The following is a 19,480-nucleotide window of genomic DNA, read 5'->3' on the forward strand; positions in this document are numbered from 1 at the left end:
AAACATTTGATATGTCATCTATGTTGTATTCTGAATAAAATATTGAAATTTGAAACTTCCACATCATTGCATTCTGTTTTTATTCACAATTTGTATTCGGGTTTGTATATAAAATAATGTAAAGGTGCACTCAATAATTTGCCCCTGATGTCTGAGCATGCAGTTGTGTAACAATTCAGTTATCAGTAGCAGCAGCTCGCATGGCTGTGAAAAGTTCAGGATGAGGGCGTACAAGCACAAGCCAGAACACACACAGTAAACAAATCTAATCGTGCACATATGAATAAATACTGTATACACTGGCTCTATCATTTTTGCACATGAAAAATTGTTTCAAACAATGTGCCTTTACTTTTGTGCTCATACACAGATATAAACACACACTGACAAAAGCACACTGAGAACATAGGGGGTCCGTGAGCTGCGTTCAGTGACATCATCAGTCTGCGTCACTGCCTGAGGGCGCGACACTTCAGCCGTGAGACACAAACAGAAAAGAGATCACCACGGAAACATCAACACGCACACACATGCTAATAAGCTTAAATGTGTAAGAGCACACACACACATTATCTGACATAAACACGTGAAAAAATGCATGTTTGCGACATATGAACACACAGCCACTCTCTCTTACACACACACAAACACACAGGCCGGATGACAGCAAGTACGTGAGCATCTGATGTTGACAGAAACACCAGGGTGCAGAAGTCAGCCAAAATGACCCAGAAGTTTGAGTGTGTGTCTGTGAATATATTATGTGACAGACAAGAGGGGGTGAATCTCATGATAACATGTCTAAACAAATAAATAAAGTTATATAATATAATAATATACATCATTTTATCAAATATTAAAAATATATATATAATTATATGATATAAATAAAAAAATAAATAAATATATATATATATATATATATATATATACACACACACACACACACACACAAAATGTATAGTATATAATGCATTAAAATACATAGATACACACACACACATTAAATTGTGTATATCTACCCATCTATCTATCTATCTATCTATCTATCTATCTATCTATCTATCTATCTATCTATCTATCTATCTATCTATCTATCTATCTATCTATCTATCTATCTATCTATCTCAAATATATATTTGATTTTGGGGTGAAATGTGACTTGGACATGATCTTGACAGGTTTTGTGAGATTTACCCAAGCGAGTTAATGTTTTTGTGTGTGTGTGTGTGTGTGTGTGTTTAGGGATGGCCTCAGAGCTGAGAAAAATCACGTCGCCATCAGACACTTTAGAGGAAAATGAGAGAAAAAAAAGGAAGGCAAGGAATAGAGAGAGGAGGAGGAGGTGGGGAGGACGGTGCGTTTATATAACAGCAGTGCAATGAGGACAATCTGACCTCCATACAAAACACACACACAAACCTCTGTATTAGCCCCATGTGTGTCATAAACACACAAATATGGAACAAATCTGGCTGTAGACTTGCATAAATGTGCGGGGTGAGATGTGCATGTTTATCTATTTAATAACAGCAGTGTCACATTGTGCACCTACTGTATGTATCATGTTTTCTATGATACATAAAGTAAAATTGACTACATAGTAGAAAATACTACAGTTCGTTCATTCCTGTAGAAATGTGCTGACTCTTTAAAGAACATTTTTAATCCTCAAAGAACCAACTTAAGAAACCTAAACAGCCAAAAAAACAGTTCTTGATAAGAAGGACCTGAGAGATGTTCTTTGTTTTGCACGTGTTTGTGTGACTCACATGGGAAGTTGTACATAAAACAGGCTTGCGCTGCTATGATCCACTCCACTCTGGTCTCACAGATAATGGCAATGTTTTTCAGAGGTTTCTGTCCTAGAGCAGCCAAACCGCTCCCGAACGCTCTCACTTCTTTATACACCTGATCATACGACATCCAGCGGTACTCTCCCAAAATCACCTGCAGAGAAACAAAGAATTTGAAAGAATTTTCTGTCAAGCTGGTCACCTGTTCAGTCCTTCCACTTTTCACCAACTGCCATTGTATCAGGCTTTACAATTTTACAAATCAACAGCTCCTCCTATTGGTTCATTAGATAGTCACAATTCATGGAGAATTTAGAGAGATCATATTCAACTTATTCAAAATTCATTTCTGAAGCATTATGTTTTAGCTCTTTTTTCAAAAGTTCACTTACAACTGTTATTGCACTGGTATATATGGAAGCTTGTTTCTTGCCATGAAATAAAAAATATAAAAAGCTAATTGTGTCTTTATCTCACAATTATGCCTTTTTTTCCCTCAGAATTGCGTGATAATTAGTCAGAATTGTGAGATATAAACTTGCAGTTGAGTGTTATAATGTCCAATTGTGAGGGAAAAAATACTTTTTCTCAGAATTGTTTATATCTCACAATTCATTTGTTTATATCTCACAATTCATGACTTTATAACACGATTCTGACTATATAACTTGCAATTCTGACTTTATAACTCTTAATTCTGAGAAAAAAAGCCAGAATGGCATGATATAAACTCACAATTGCGTGTTATAAATGTCAGAATTGCATAATATAAAGTGAAAATTGTGAGATATTAAGTCAGAATTGTGTTATAAAGTCAGAATTTTGAGACATACTTTATATCTCACAATTCTGATGTTATAGTTTGAGAAAAAAGTCAGAATTGAAGGAAAAAAGTCGCAATTACCTTTTTTTATTTAGTGGTGGAAACAAGCTTCCATAGCTGTATAATACCCATGCCTCTTTACAAGTATTGAAGTGTAAAATTTGTCATTGACCTTTTGAGCACAGGACAAATAAACTTAAAACTTCCTCCACGGTCTATTTACAGTATAACATTTATAGACATTTATATATCAATGCCTGTTCAGTATTCAGAAACTTCGTCATTATTTTTTACATCCAAAGAATATCCGGTTCTTTACAAAATAATAATACTCTTAAAGGTACAGATATAAAAGCAGCTTTATAAATTTATATGAGGATGGAAAATGGTCCCTTCAGGACAAAAGTAAAATGCAACAACAGTGCATCAGGTTTGTGTTTTGGATGTTGCTGTTAAGTACTCAAACCAGAATAGTGTACAAATAGAGTGCTCTCTTAAACAATGTTAGAACAACATTCAGAAAGAAACACGCAGCAGTTGTTTGTGATGCATAATCAAGGCCTTCTCATCTTGCACAACAGCAGCACATGTTTGGCAGCTTTAGTTGAGTAACAGCAGTAACACAGGAGAATGTTATTACTATATGAGCTGCTCCAGCACTGGACAATAGGATTACCATCAGAACTGAGAGATCATTCACATGCTGCAGGTCAGTTACTGTTATAGGCCGGTTGATTTAAAGGGGTCGGGGTCGTGATGGAAAACAGGATTTTCTCCATCCTTCTGAAAACAGTTTAATGTATTATGCAGACACACTCCCACACAACATAAAACAAAACTCCCTTATTTGTCCACTCAGACCATTTATTAAAACTAAGCTGCAAAAGCACGTAACACATAAGTAATCACATTTATGACATCAGCTCATTAACTTATGTTTGAATATATGTTTGAATATACACTACCAGTCAAAATTATGATGTTTTAATATTTTTAGTACTTATCAAGGCTGCATTTATTTACCAAAAATACAATATTATTACAAAACATTACAGTTTTCTATTTGAATATATCTGTATTTTATTAAATTAATGCTTTTATAGAGCAAGGATGCAAGGATAAAGATTTAAATAAAATAAACGCTATTCTTGTTTTGAACTATTCATCAAAGAAGCCTGAAATAACACACAAGTGTTTTTAACACTTATAATAATAAAGAACCATTATTAATAATAATTGATAACTGAGCAGAAAATCAGCATATTAGAATGATTTCTGAAGGATCATGTGACACTGAAGACTGGAGTAATGATGCTGAAAATTCAGCTTTGATCACAGGAATAAATTACATTTTAACATATATTCACATAGAAAACAGCTCTTTTAAATTGAATTAATACTTCACAATATTACTGTTTTTACAGTATTTTGATCAAATAAATGCAGCCCTGGTGAGCAGACTTATTTCAAGAATATTTAATAATAATCGTAATTAATTATTTCAAACTTTTGAAGTGTACGTTTACTATAATTTGCACCCAAATATTCTAATATCCTAGGCAGAATGCATTTAATTTAATTCAATACCTTAAAATGATTTTATAATAGAATATTTTTCCTTAATTCATAAGCAAGTTCAGTGTTTTTAGCATGTTGTCAATACTAATCCATTGGCGGATGACTAGTCAACCATCTCTAAGGTGAGAAATATTCATAAAAACTAAACTATGACTTTAGGTTTAACTAACAATATAAGTAGACATCATCCAAGAGTTTTGAAGGGCCAAAGCATAGCATGGACTTTCAGATGATACACACCTTCTTGAAGACTCTTCCATCCTCCTGAGTCTCGTCTTCCTCGCTCAGCAGCTCTCTGGTGCCCAGGCAGTCCAGGTCAGGATGGCGACACACAGATGATTCAAACACCCGATCGAGTGTGCTCACCCCGGGCTGTAGGCACGACGCCAGCGTCCTCAGCGCTGCGACATCCCGGTAGGGTCCCGAAGGGTGTCCGCTCACGGAACGGCCTTTAACCCTCCGCGAGCACTTGGAGAGCGACTGCGATTCGTACGATCTCAGCAAAAGGTACGGCAGGTAAGAGATGAGAGAATAAAGCCAGACCACCAGTCTGAATATGATGACCACTACTGGACTCACATCCTGCTCCAGCCTCATACTGACAGAATGAAATAGAAAGAAACATACAAACAGTGAGGGAACGTTATGATGTCACTTCCTCTTCTTCTTTTGTTTCTTCTCCACTGCGATGTGTCAGTGAAACCTCGTTTCTAAACGAGAAATACAAGCAGTCAATCTTCCATGCTGTTAAACACACACCAACACCGAACATCATCAGAACATTCCAGTGAAGATCATGGGTGATTATTACGTGTTAGATGGAAATTTCGCAACTTTGACTCATTTGACCCCATCCACCTCAACAAAGAATCATGGAACCATGAGAGGAGAGTCAGATTAGAAAGTGGTACAAACAGAGGTGTGTAAGGTCTGACTCTCTGCCCAGAATTCTGCACAAATCCAAAAATGGGTGAAAGGTGACATCAAACTAAGCATGTGCATGAGTTTTTGTGAGTGTGGGTCAGGGTTATTTTTGTTAGCTAAAACTAAAACCAAAGAAATATTTTTAATTCAAAATTTCAACATAAGCTATAATAACAATATAGCTGGGAGCAGCAATTATCTGGGTTAAAGCACTTTAAGGCCTTTACGCACATGCGTAAAAAGCAATACCTGTAACCATCTCCATCGTAGAAGAAAAAGACCATTTACAGCCAATACAGGCAATTTGCCATAGGAAATATATAGTTTTTAAAGCTTTTTAACAGTTATCGAGGTTGAGCCAAAAACCTAGGACTAGTTCGACAAAGTTGGGTTTTGAAATAATCTCTAATATTTAACAAACGATTCGGTGGGCAGAGGCGGTCCTAGAGGCAAAGTTGCTCAGAATGAGGAGTTCTACCATGTGGTATGAATATTGTGGGCATATGCGAAAAATCGCACTATACACAATCCTCTACACACGTGAAAAACACAAAGGTGCCTACTGGTGGCCGTTTTCTCCCCCAAATTTCTCACAGGCATCTAGGGCAATGAGTCAAACAGGCCCAGTGAGTTTCATTCTGATCGGCCTCCATTAACCTTGTCTGATAGCTGCTCAAAATTCATTGGCTGATGGCAGACATGTTTTTGACACCACGGACAAAGACACTGCATGCCAATTTTCAAGTCAATCGGACTAACGGTGAAGTAGTTTTCAATTTTTTTTGTTGTTATAGCGCCACCAAGTGGCCAGTTGTCACATCCTTTTTCACATGACCACAGAATGAGCTCTTACATAGGTGTGCTGAGTTTGGTGATAATATCTCATTCCATTCACGAGTTATAGCCATTTTAGTAAAAGTGGCTCCACCCACTTCAAATGTTTTGGCAGCCCCTGGAGACCGTGAATCGAAATTTCAACTTTTTTTTTTTTTTGATAATTATTGACAATCAGACTCCAGAGAATCTTGCTGCACTGGTTTGGTTTCGATCAGGCAAAAAACCTAGGACTACTTTGCAAAAGTAGGTTTTTTTAAAAAAAGGATTCCAACTATACAAGACACTAGTGTTGTCACGATACTAAAATTTTGACTTGGATACGATACCCAACTTTAATGTCACGATACTGATACTTAAACGATACTATGGCAAAAACCTAAAACAGCAGGAAAAGTAAATAAATAACATATGAGATAACTTCTTTCTTCACCAGTGTGCAGCTGATAATTCTGGATGCCATGAAGTTAGAGTTAGACTTAATATAATTTTTAATGTTTATTATTTTCATGCTCAATAAAAATTTTAAATTATTTGCTGTTATGCTTTTTTTTTATACATTTAGATGTTTTTGACAGGAAGATTATTGTAAAAATTATATTACTGTAACTAATTAGAGCAATGTTATTAAAGCATAAATTGGTTTAAAAAAACTGTATATACCCTTCACATATTTATGTATTTTTAAATTAAATGATTTTTGCAACCAGATATCACTTTATAAACTTAGACTCAATAATACCTCTTTGCGGAGTTCTGCTTGCACGAGTAAAATAAATAAATAACACATTTAATGTTTGAGAGCATAAAAATAATGCTGGTATCACATTCACTAACCTGCCGATCTTTAAAATTAAATTGTACAAATCGGGATGTTTGACGGCAAGATGCTTTTGACTCCCTTCGCTTGCGTTATTTTGTAACCTGTTTTGCAGACGGGCTTTGTGGTGTCCGTGGGCTTGCCCTGGCTGTCGGCAATGTAAAATAATGCCATATTTCGCTTCGTGCATCTGCTTTCTCAACAATTTGTGGACGGTCTGCAAGAGCACCTGTATTTGCAACCATACCTCTCGTTTCGTCACCATAAAAGCCGTTGCGCAGTTGAGAGGAATAAATGCACTCAATGTGCCTTAGAAGCAGCGCGCTGCACGCACACTGCCCCCTGCTGTCGCACATTAGGAAATACAGCTGGCACTCAAAGTGAATGAAGAACCGGACCGTTTTTAAAAGCAGGGTATCGCGATACCTTTCTAGTACCGGTATATCGTGCAACACTACAAGACACTTGAGCCTACACCTAACGGTTTAGGAGTTACGAGAAATTTAGTACTTTTCACCACTGTAGCGCCCCCGTCAGGCTGATTGGGAAGAACCTTGATGATGTTGTAGGCGGTGTGAGTACTACCAGACCTCAAAGTTACAACTCTCTACGACTTACGGTTTGGTCTGTACGATCACAAGCGCTACGTGCTTGAACCCCTAAAAAGTCCATGATAATGCACTCTAAATAAAGAGCCAATATAGGTAAAGGTATAGTTCACCGAACTATGAACATGTTTACTCACCCTCAAACCACCTTGTATATGACTATCTTTCAGACGGACACAACTGGAGTTAAAAAATCTCATTGTTCTTCCTTTATAATGGTAGTGAATGGCACTCCTGATCTTGAAGCCCAAAAAAGTGAATAATAAATATAATCTACACGGCTCCAGGGGGTTAATAAAGGCCTTCTGAGGTGAAGCGACTGGTTTTTATAAGAAAAATATCCATATTTAAAACTTCAAACTAAAATAACTAGCTTCCGCCACACGGCCTACGCAAATCAACTTCCGCCAAAATAAAATATAAAATAAAAAGAGACTAAAATAAAAAACCTGAAAATATAGAAATAAAGCTAATACAAAATATTAGTAAGAACTATAATAGTAATGAATATAATGAATAGTGTATATGTATGACATGAATATGTTGTGTTTGGGGAAGTGGGGGTTTGTGTCACTGGTTGGAGCTGTCCGAGGTCCTGAAGCCATCCAGGTTCCTAAATTAAATCCTGTTTATTCTAATAATAAGACTGACATGTTTGACATTTAATAAACACAGAGGAGGTGGATCATCTACCCAGGGGTGAAAAAGCATAATCTGCCATGGCAACATCAGCCTAATAACACAAGGGATCAATACATCACATGGCTATTTTTGCCCATATTGTGACATCACAACCAGCCACCCACACCAGTTATCAGAACAAAGTGATGCCCATGATTATAAGCACTATCACATAAGAAATATAATACACTCTTAGAAACGAATGGTTTGATGGGGTTCTAAACTATTAATGCCAAAAAGGTTCTATATAAGGAGAAATTACTGCATAATACTTTCATGTTTAATGGGTTACTTCATTTTTTTTCTAGTGAATATGTTCATGAGCTGTTTAATTCATAAAATTTAAGAATTAATTAAAGGAAATTAATTATATAGGGTATAATTATATAAGGTGACCAAGTTTTAAATGTTGTTTAAATGTCGATGTGGTGTTTTTAAAATGTTTTAAAAGGATAGTTCACCCAAAAATGAAAATTCTATCATCATTACCCTCAAGTTATTCAAAATCTGTATAATGTTCTTTGTTCTGTTGAACACAAAGGAAGGTATTTTGAAGAATGTGTTAAACTGAACAGTTTTGGGGCACCATTGAATTCAATAGTAGTTTCTTCCTACTATGGTAGTCAATGGGGGGGTGAGATCTGCTTGGTTACAAACATTCTTCCAAATATCTTCCTTTATACATGTTTGGAACAACCTGAGTGGGAGTAAATGACGACATAATTTTCATTTTTGGATGAACTATCCCTTAATGGATAAAATTACTGACTACAGGGGGACTTTAATAAAAAAGCCATAAAATTATCTCATTATGGGAACCCCTTAAAAGGTTCTATATATATAAAGTGCCTGACAGAGCCCTTTAAGGCCCATTTCCACCAAGGACGATAACTATAACAATAAAGATATAGTTTAAAAAAATTGTAGAATATAATAAAACAGTCGACACCACAACTATAAAGATAATGGCACATGGAAACGATGTGGTGGGAATCACTTTCAGAACGATTTTATTCAGCTGATGAACAAAAACATTGACAGCCAATCTTTAAAGAGCTGGAGAATTTAATGAGGCAGACGAAGAAACTGCAGCATGCTTAGAATAAACAGAACAATATTGTCTGCTGGTTTGGAAAATAATATAGTGGCTATATGGAACTTTTTCTTGTAAGAGTGTAAAGCTGTTTTACCTCACTCCTCACTGCTGTGAGTGATTATTGTGACATCACAATACACATTATTCTACACAGTCAGAAAAATAGGACACAACATATATGATCATAAAAGGTGTCAAACTAAATGAATAACCAATATGAGTATTACAGTCAAAGAATCCCCAGCGTATGCATATATGCACAACAGATCAAATATCCAGGAATATTTCAAAGGTACTATATCATGGACACAACGCCCCCCCGAATAAGATCTGCAGAAGCTATTCCTGCTGATGTCATGTATTATTCACACTCATCAGTGTCTGTAAGGCCGAGGACGTTCAAATATCCCTTTCATACATTCTCAAGAACTCATGAATAACTCAATGAATGTCAGCAAATGCATGACAATCCAAGATCCTCCACTGCTGCCCAACTCTGCTCTGTTATCCAGAATTTAAAGTTTTATAATTAAGGTTTTGTTATTTTCTCACCCTCGAGTCTCATTATTTGTTTTCTTCCTGAGATGTTAGGCAGAATGTCTAAGCTTCTGATTTCCATACAGTGAAAGTGGATTATGCTATATTACATTTTAATAGTCAAGCTGCTAAAAGGCAGAAAAAAAGCACCATTAAAAGTTGTGTGTACTATTGTTTTGTATACTGTACATGTACAATACAATAGCTTTGAGTGAGAAACACTATAATGTAAAACATTTTGTCATGCATAATGTAAAACTTTTTGTCTTAAAATAATATGGGATTGGAATCAAATTGTTATATTTGGGTATATTCCCTGATGTCCTGGACACATTTTTAGCCTCTCTTTTTTCCTTCCTCGTTCATTTTTCTGTATCTTTTTCTGAGCGCTGAGTGAGTCACAGCTGTTTTCTCAGTGTAAACAAAGCGAGAGTTATTCAAGCTCAAGTCTGAAAGCTCTTAACCAACAGGGAAACAGCAAATCTAATGCTGCATATAAGAGCATTGCACAACAACATAAGCTGAATATCATGGGTCTGAAACAGAGTGCTCTGTATTTATGATGAAAATGGTTTTGTGTGATAAATCTGAAATCACTGCTATTCATTATGTGAAGAGAGGCGAGATTTACTTCCTCTTTCCAATGAAAGGATCATTGTTTGATACCACCAACACTCATACAGGATAGAAGAAGAGGCTGAGCGAGAGAAACAGAGAGGGAGAGGGAGAGTTGCCATTGTGTCATGTTCTGTAAAGCAACACTGTCTGCTTTACTGTGCAACTTTGTGCCCTATATGAGCATCTGTGGCCCTCATCTGTGTGCGTTTTCTGCCGTCAGTGTCTGGCAGTGTGAAATAATGCACTTATGACGTTACTTTCATGACAATAAAGCACATTTTCCACCCAAATCCTGTCAAGAAACAATTGTTGTTTTGTTTTGTGCTTTTTAATAAAATGTTTGCATTACTGTAATGAGAATTAAACTCATTCAATTTCAATGAACACTGTTGACTTCTGGCAACATGAGCATAATAAAAAACATTTGTTAGAATGGTGCTGCTTAGTGGTAGTGGCATTCAAATAATGACAATTCAAATCTTAATGGACCATTCTTTATGCAAAAAAAAAAAAAAAAAAAAAAAATATATATATATATATATATATATATATATATATATATATATATATATATTGATTTAAATTTTTTGGGATAAAATGTGATACATTTTTGTTAGTTTTCATGTAATTCACTCATCATGAAACATTTGTTTATGCTACAAAAACATAAAACTAGAGATGCACCAAAATTTCGGCCAATAATCGGTTGTTTAAAAACAGCTTAAAATCAGGGATGATTATATCTTGTCAATCAAAAGGGGGCGGAAAAACGAGTCAGACTGCAACTCATACTGTGTGTGAAGAAAATCTCTCATGTTGAATTTAAGGCAAGTTAATGCGACAATAACACATTAATAGTTAAAAAAAAGCAGCATTAAAGCAGGCTTTATTTGACCCAATAAATCACCAAGAGTTTAAACCAGGGATGCCAGGAACATGTTTTTTCCTTACACCAAACATTATTTGTAGCAAGTCTCCCATATACAATAAACAGCTTTGTTACTTCTGTTACAACATATACAAAATACAGTACAACTTACCAAAATGAATCATGTCTCATGTAATTGCTCAATAAGCGTTTCAACCAGCTTGTGAAAAATAAGGCTGCACGATTTATCGCATGATACGAAAAATAAACATATTTTTAGCAAACAAATTGCTTAAACGCAATTCTTAGTACGATTATGAAACTACAAAGGCTGCGAGTATTTTTTTATGCGCAGCTTGTCATTGAAGTATGGCTCCAAATGCTGATCCATCTGAAAGCACTGCGAGTTTGAGTTGCTTATAATGTGCATTTGAAAAAGCAACACGCGTCAAACATCTTTCCAGACATAAGAAGCATTTACTAACATCTTGTCCAACATTTAATGTTTTTTTCTCCAACTTCATAACGACAGTTGAGCGTACTTCTGTGAGATGATGTGGCTTCTGTTACACAGAATAAGGCAGTCGTGTGTTTATTAATCAAAGCGTTTCAATCTTCTGTTTATTCAGCTACAGCGATAGTATGGGATTTCCTGGAATGACGCATGTTATCTACTTCTGCGGCAGGGTATATTTGGAGTTTCTGCGCAAGAGCGCCGTCTGTCTTTCAGATGGAGAAGCATTTACTACTGATCACAGCGCCATACAGCTCTAACAAACTACACATAAAATAGTTGCAGCCTTTGCCAAATCGCGTGTGGTTTAATTGCGATAAATCGTGCAGCCCTAGTGAACAATGTCACTTAACGTGGCATTTACCTTAGGAAAGTTATCCAATGCTCATAGTTTGTTAGTTAGCTATAAAAACACTAGAGAGGAGCTTATTTACTGTTAATAATATATGTATGAATACATTTGCCATGAAGACAAATGCTTATGAAAATTATCTTGTGTGCAACTGAGTTGCATATAAACATTTCAGTTTTTATTTTAGAGTAATTATTACATCTGAAAATAAATAGCAGTCGAATATAATAGTTTGAACTCTTCTGTTAATTTAAACCTCTAATATTATTGTATTGTACCAAATGAGAGGGTTCCCTGTATAGTTTGCTGCATTATTTGAGTTTTTTTGTGTCCTTTTGAAAATCAAACTAATCGCTAGATATTATTCTGAATAATTGGCTATCGGTTTCTGCTGAGAAATTTATCGGTGCATATATAAAACACAATCATAACTTGAGTGATGGAGAACTGACTGACATGGTTGTTATAGCAACAGTTCATTCATTGAAACGTTAGAGCTTGTGTTTATGTGTCAGCAAACCATCTGCGTAGGCTGGAAGGACATGAGAGAAAATGAGAGAATTGGATCAAGCACCATTTAATGAATTCAAACACTTGAAATTAAAACATACAAGCTCAACCGTTAGGAAAGCAGTAAAGCTTATGAAACTGAATATGCTTATTAACGCAAAGGCACAATAATGACAAGTTTAAAATGCTTGGTGTTTACAGACACTAAATACCTGCCACAGCTCAATCTCATGACCTCTCCCACTCAAGACACAAAAGCGTCTCTGTGTGCCATTCCTAATCATAATTTTATCCATAATTTTATCCCAGATTCACTCTGTCGCTAAGGAATGAAAGGGTAAACAACCTTTAAAGTCTCTTAGAGATATTCTCTCTTCAAGCACATGACCCTTAAATTTGTTTAAACTTTTAAAAACACTTAGAAATTAAAATGCTGCGTGTTTTTTTTTTTTTTCATATACATGTCAACAGCCTTTTCAAACATTTCAGCAAATGCAAAAGTTAGTTTACGTTAAATAAATAGACGCTCGTGAACGCCGTCACTTGAGGAGTAACCATAGCAACAGCTCGCAGATCAAGCGATTTCAGTTAGGATCAGTAACGGACGGTAGCCTATATAAACAACCCGTAAGTAACCGCTTATCACTTTATAACAGTTTTACATATCAAATATTAATCACCAAAACATGTTGGAGGTCGTTTTAAAAGTCTTTATACGTATTTTAAACGTTTTTAAAGACTTTAAATAGTGCTAGAATGCTCGCGCGCCACACAAAACACTGACAGAAATTAATTTAAACATCGACCCCGTTTAAAGTCATCGAATAAATCGCACACTGACCTTAATTCGTTCCCGGAGACATACAATTTAACTTTTTACACGCAGCTCACCTGTGAAATCACGCTGACTGAATACCATAAACACTGAGCAGCGGCGCGCGCCGTATGGAAGCCGAGGCAGCGGTTTGTAGCACGCGCTCATGGGTGTGTGGAGCGCGAGCTGTGATTGGACTTTCCGCGGTGGCGCGTGCCGGGGTCTGATGCGTGATGTCACGGTACCCTTGGGTCGGGGTCACTCGGTTTGTCGTGGTGCTCCATGTGCAAGTTTGTGACGCCATATAGTGAGGTTTTCAGTCCTTCACTCGTGCGCGCGACCTAAGCTTACTCTAGCCATTGCCAAAACTTTTTACTTGCATTATTTTTTTTGTATTCAGCTGTAACATTTTTAGTGACTGTTCTGCCTTATGAAAGTGTTCTAGTAGCCAAAAATTCCCTCAATGTTACTAAATGATTTTAGTGGATTCAGTAGATCTGGTGACAGCTTAGGGACAAAGATAGGGTCTTAGATAGGGTCCAGATGAAATTCAATTACAAACATACAACCAAAAACTCACACACATCTTTTCTTTTTTACTTTTTGAAGCTACAGGCTTTAAAATAAGGCTTGTCAATGCAGTACAAAGCAAGTGTTGTGTAGTTACAGTAACATTTTCATTTTTTTTCTTAAAGAATAGTGAATTTGAAACATGAAAATAGCTTAAGTAAAAACATACAGTCATATATTAGCTGAGGAGGACATTTAAGATGCCCTAAGCAAGAAATAATAACAGAAGTATACATTTCACAATCCTAGGTGCCATTTCTGAAATGAACACTAATCCTAGAATAGTTTTGATGAAAAGTCAGAATGTTTCTTTATTTTGATGTTATTGATTAATAAGGAAAGCTTACTGGAATGGCAAACTGTCGAGTGTTAAAGGGTTAGTTCACCCAAAAATTTAAATTATGTCATTTATTACTCACCCTCATGCCGTTCCACACCTGTAAGTCCTTCGTTCATCTTCGAAACACAAATTAAGATATTTTAGTTGAAATCCGATGGCTCCGTGAGGCCTGCATAGGGAGCAATGATATTTCCTCTCTCAAGATCCATTAATGTACTAAAAACATATTTAAATCAGTTCATGTGAGTACAGTGGTTCAATATTAATATAATAAAACGACAAGAATATTTTTGGTGCGCCAAAAAAACAGAATAATGACAGGAAGCTTCAGAGCACAATTAATCTTTTGTGTCGAATCATGATTCGGATCGCTTGTCAAACAGCCAAACTGCTGAAATCACGTGACTTTGGCGCTCTGAACCGCTGATTCAACATGCTGATTCATAACGCTCTGATGCTTCCTGAAGCAGTGTTTTGAAATCGGCCATCACTACACTACACAAAAATGCTGGGTTAAAAACAACCCAAGTTGGGTTAAATATGGACAAACCCAGTGATTGGGTTGTTTTAACCCATTGGTTGGGTTAAATGTTTGACCCAACCTGCTGGGTAGTTTTATTTAACTCAACTATTGTTTAAAAATGACTATATGGCTGGCTTAAAATGAGTCCAAAATATGTTGGAAATTAAAAATCAGACACATAATTACTAGAGGCAACAATAATATCAAAAGGTGAACATTCATTAAAAAGCAATTTAATACATGTTTATTATTTAATTATTATTAATTGAACATATTAATAAATGTTAATTTCCAACCTATTTTGGGTTCATTTTAAGTGATCAATAAAGTAATTTTTAAACATTAGTTGAGTTAAATAAATCTACCCAGCAGGTTGGGTTTAAGATTCAACCCAACAGCTGGGTCAAAACAACTCAATCGCTGGGTTTGTCCATTTTTAACCCAGCATTTTTTAGAGTGTATATAAGTCGTTATTTTGTGTGTTTTTTTGGCGCACCAAAATATTCTCGTCGCTTTATAATATTAATATTGAACCACTGTACTCACATGAACTGATTTAAATATGTTTTTAGCACCTTTATGGATCTTGAGAGAGGAAATGACATTGCCTATGCAGGCCTCACGGAGCTATCGGATTTCATTTATCTTAATTTGTGTTCCGAAGATTAATGAAGGTCTTACGGGTGTGGAACGGCATGAGGGTGAGTAATAAATGACATAATTTTCATTTTTGGGTGAACTAACCCTTTAAACATAATGATACGTTGCTAATAAAAACTGACCTATTTCACCAAGACAGCACTCTGAACTTGACTTTTTTGTGATTACTAGATGGCATAACAACTGCTGGATTTATTTGAAAGATGAGTGAATTATCTGATCTGTACATTTTTCATGTTCTGTTTGCATGATTGGTACAAGTTAACAGTAACAGGCCTTTACACATGAAGAGCCACTTTGAATTTTTGATGCATTATAGATGTTATTACAAACCACTCAAGGACAGTACATGTTTAAAATAAATAAACTATATTCAATAAGGTCTGCTTGAGCTCTAACAGCTACATCATTATTTTTTCTTCTTTTGACACAGTACACATCATGCCATGTTCTTCAAAACAAAAGTTCTCCGTCTTTAGTTTTGTTTTGACTTTTTCTGCTACCTACATAAAAAAATGAACGAAAACAACAAAAAAACGTACAAACATAAAAACCTTAAATATTACTTTCTAGTGAATTATTACAGTATTTGATATATATATATATATTAATATCACATATATTTTTTTTCCATTTCTGACATTGTCAGTCAATGTTAAAGTAATTTAACAGGCAAAAAGAGAATGATCACAGATAAAAGTGCACAAAAACAAAGGCAGGGAACACAGGTCGACAGACAACATACAAAACTCTGAGAACAAGACAGATTCATAACATGAAAAGTATTAACTTTTTTTCACGTTTCTCTAGGCAGAAAGGAAATTAAGTGTAACAAACCGTTTGTCAATATCTTCCTCACTTCCAATTCTATTCTAAAACAAGGAAGATTATTAATAGAATATTGTATGAATAGGGTAAAAAATACCTGCAAGTAAAAAAAACAAAACAAAAAAAAAAAACACAAAAGCAAAATAAAAAACAAACGACAGGATGATACAGTAAATGTAAACTTTGACACTAATAACAGCTCATGCGTACAAACAGGTACTTCATGCATTTTTGCACATTAGAGGCACATGTACAGCTTCACATTTACAGTAATGAACAGTCCAACCGCTCAGAAATGCAACATCATCACCAGACATGTGTTGGAAAAAGCCAAGATGACATTTTCTCAAAGAACATGCCTTTAAAACACAGTTAACAGACAAGACGGTCACAGCTACAGTGTATTTTACTCTTATCATGAATTAAATTCCTTGTAAATTAATTAATAAATAAAAATAGCCTTTGGCCCAGTGCACAAGAAACTGTTTTACAGAGACTTATTACTTGTAATTCGAAAACAAATGGTAGATAGATAGATAGATAGATAGATAGATAGATAGATAGATAGATAGATAGATAGATAGATAGATAGATAGATAGATAGATAGATAGATAGATAGATAGATAGATAGATAGATAGATAGATAGATAGATAGATAGATAGATAGATAGATAGATAGATAGATAGATAGATAGATAGATAGATAGATAGAATGATAGAATGATAGATTTAATGATAGACAGAATGGTAGACAGATCTATGTAACAAAAGATAGATAGATAGATAGATAGATAGATAGATAGATAGATAGATAGATAGATAGATAGATAGATAGATAGATAGATAGATAGATAGATAGATAGATAGATAGATAGATAGATAGATAGATAGATAGATAGATAGATAGTTAGTTGGATGGAACGATAGATTAGTAGAACATTAAATGGAACGTTGGATGGAACGCTAGATGGAACACTATATGGATAGATAGATAGATAGATAGATAGATAGATAGATAGATAGATAGATAGATAGATAGATAGATAGATAGATAGATAGATAGATAGATAGATAGATAGATAATAAACACTGCAAATGGAGTCTGAATTATCGTACAACATATGGTGATTTCTTGGAACCCAAGTAAACCTACTGAGAATATCTAAACATCTTGGAAATAGTTATCAAAACCACTACATTAATAACTATGAGGTTCCTATCAATTTGAGTACACTTGGAAATAGAAAAATCACCTACTGAAAATGTTGTATTCCAAAAAGTTTTACAAAGCTTTCAACTTCAACAGAGTTGTAAAAAGAGTAAACATCTGACATTCAGGGCAATGGGTGATTTCTACAGATAAACTCCAGCTTGATTCCACAAAAAAACGTAAGATCAAATAATATTAGAAAAACATTAACTTTCTCTATTACGCTCCTTGTCATTTGTCGGATTTATTGCACTTTCTTTTTGTAGTGTTATAAGAAGAAAAAGCCTACATGCACTAAAGAAAACCTGGAAGCAAGCAAAAGGGTCAGGATAGGCACCAAGTATTACTGAAGGGTTTACTGCAACGCCAGTGCAGGACGTACTGCTGTTGCTCAGGGTATGTTCGCATATTGCACACTTTGTCTCAATCAATTTGGTTTCTGTTGTACTCAGAGAAAACATGAACACATTAACATGTAACACAAAACAGATATAATTATGAAATGTTTTTAGTTAAACATTAAATAATCAATACATTTCTTAAGGCAATAATTGGGAACAAAAACAGATTCAGGATTCTGCTAATCTAGGATTCACCCCGTCCTTCAGGGTTTCAAATATGAAAATCTCTGTTAAAGAAAAGAAACATTTTCTTACATTTGCTAAATCGAACCCCCCACTGAACAATTTTCTACTGATGTGTTTTAACAGTCCGTTTAAGCCAGTTTAAGTTGATGCTGATGTTGAGCAAGTATAAAACAAGATTTCATGCTTTATTATTCACACAACATCTAAGTCAGAGAACCTATTTCTCTCTGCTGAACTGCAAACAAAGGCATTAACGTTGTTCAACTTGAGAAATATGAAAATGTGAGATAAAGCAAAGCTTGTCGTGTGAAAATACAGATCAATGGAGCTGTTTTTTTGTTTTTTGTTTTTTCATTCTTGAAAATAAGAAATCCTGATCTGCTCTTAAAGGGATAGTTCACCCAAAAATGAAAATTACCCAATGATTTACTCACCCATCCTAGGTGTATATGACTATCTTCGTTCAGACAAACACAATCAGAGATATATTTAAAAATATCAAGGCTCTACCAAGCTTTATAATGGTAGTGAACAGGGGCGTGTTTTGAACCCACCCCAAAAAAAATGCACCCATCCATCATAAATATAATCCATACGACTCCAGGGGGTTAATAAAGGCCTTCTGAAGTGAAACAATGTGTCTTTTTCATGAAAAATGTCCATATTTAAAACTTTATTAACTAAAATAACTAGCTTCCGCCAGACGACCAAACGCATACGGCGTTAACAAATAGGGCAGAGCAACAAACTGAAGCTCCTCTTCTATTGAAATCCTCTGACATTTCTCTTTAAAATATCGCGTTTTAGACTTCTAATTTGTCACTGGTGTTTTGTTTTACTCTATCCTCTTCCGCGTTCATCATTACATCATGTGATCGGTCAGAGGTTACTCCTCTGATGCAAATCGAGGTGTACGGCTGTCTGCCAAAAGCTAGTTATTATAGTTAATAAAGTTTTAAATATGGATATTTAAAAACCCATCACTTCGCTTCAGAAGGCCTTTATTAACCCCTCGAAGTCGTATGGATTATATTTATGATGGAAGGATGCATCATAAACAGGCCCCCTGGGATATTTTTAAATATATCTCCAATTGTGTTAGTCTGAAAGAGGATAGTCATATACAGCTAGGATGGCTTGAGGGCGAGTAAATCATGAGAAAATGTTCATTTTTGGGTGAACAATCTCTTCAAATAAATTAAATGTAGTTAATTGAGTACTGATCTCACACCAAAATATCATAAAAGAGATCTGGCAGCCATCGTTGTAGTCGACAGAATCTGTCGTCCCTTTTAGTAACAGACATTGTAAACTTCAAATTCATGCATGTCTTCAGAGTCAAAGCATGCCATTATAGATCTGCCAATATGTACTCCATCATGCATTTC

At 35.3% G+C, this 19,480-nt stretch overlaps 1 protein-coding gene across 3 annotated transcripts in view; it reads right to left on the reverse strand.

Moving 5' to 3' along the window:
- The window catches only part of acsl3a (acyl-CoA synthetase long chain family member 3a), a 36,553-nt gene extending 23,007 nt beyond the window's left edge, over positions 1–13,546 (reverse strand). For 2 of the 3 annotated variants that reach the window (XM_067364729.1, XM_067364731.1), the window contains exons 1-3: positions 13,401–13,503; positions 4,438–4,795; positions 1,773–1,950 (exon numbers count right to left, since the gene is read on the reverse strand). In XM_067364729.1, the coding sequence (XP_067220830.1) occupies positions 1,773–1,950; positions 4,438–4,794 (535 nt within the window). In that variant the 5' untranslated portion in view covers position 4,795; positions 13,401–13,503. Of the gene's footprint in view, positions 1–1,772; positions 1,951–4,437; positions 4,796–13,400 lie in introns of all 3 variants that reach the window. The other variant, XM_067364730.1, reaches the window with a different exon arrangement.
- Between the last annotated feature and the right edge of the window lie 5,934 nt (positions 13,547–19,480).

The sequence above is a fragment of the Chanodichthys erythropterus genome, chromosome 17 (genome assembly GCF_024489055.1).
Source record: "Chanodichthys erythropterus isolate Z2021 chromosome 17, ASM2448905v1, whole genome shotgun sequence".
In the NCBI taxonomy this organism is placed as follows: Eukaryota; Metazoa; Chordata; class Actinopteri; order Cypriniformes; family Xenocyprididae; genus Chanodichthys; species Chanodichthys erythropterus.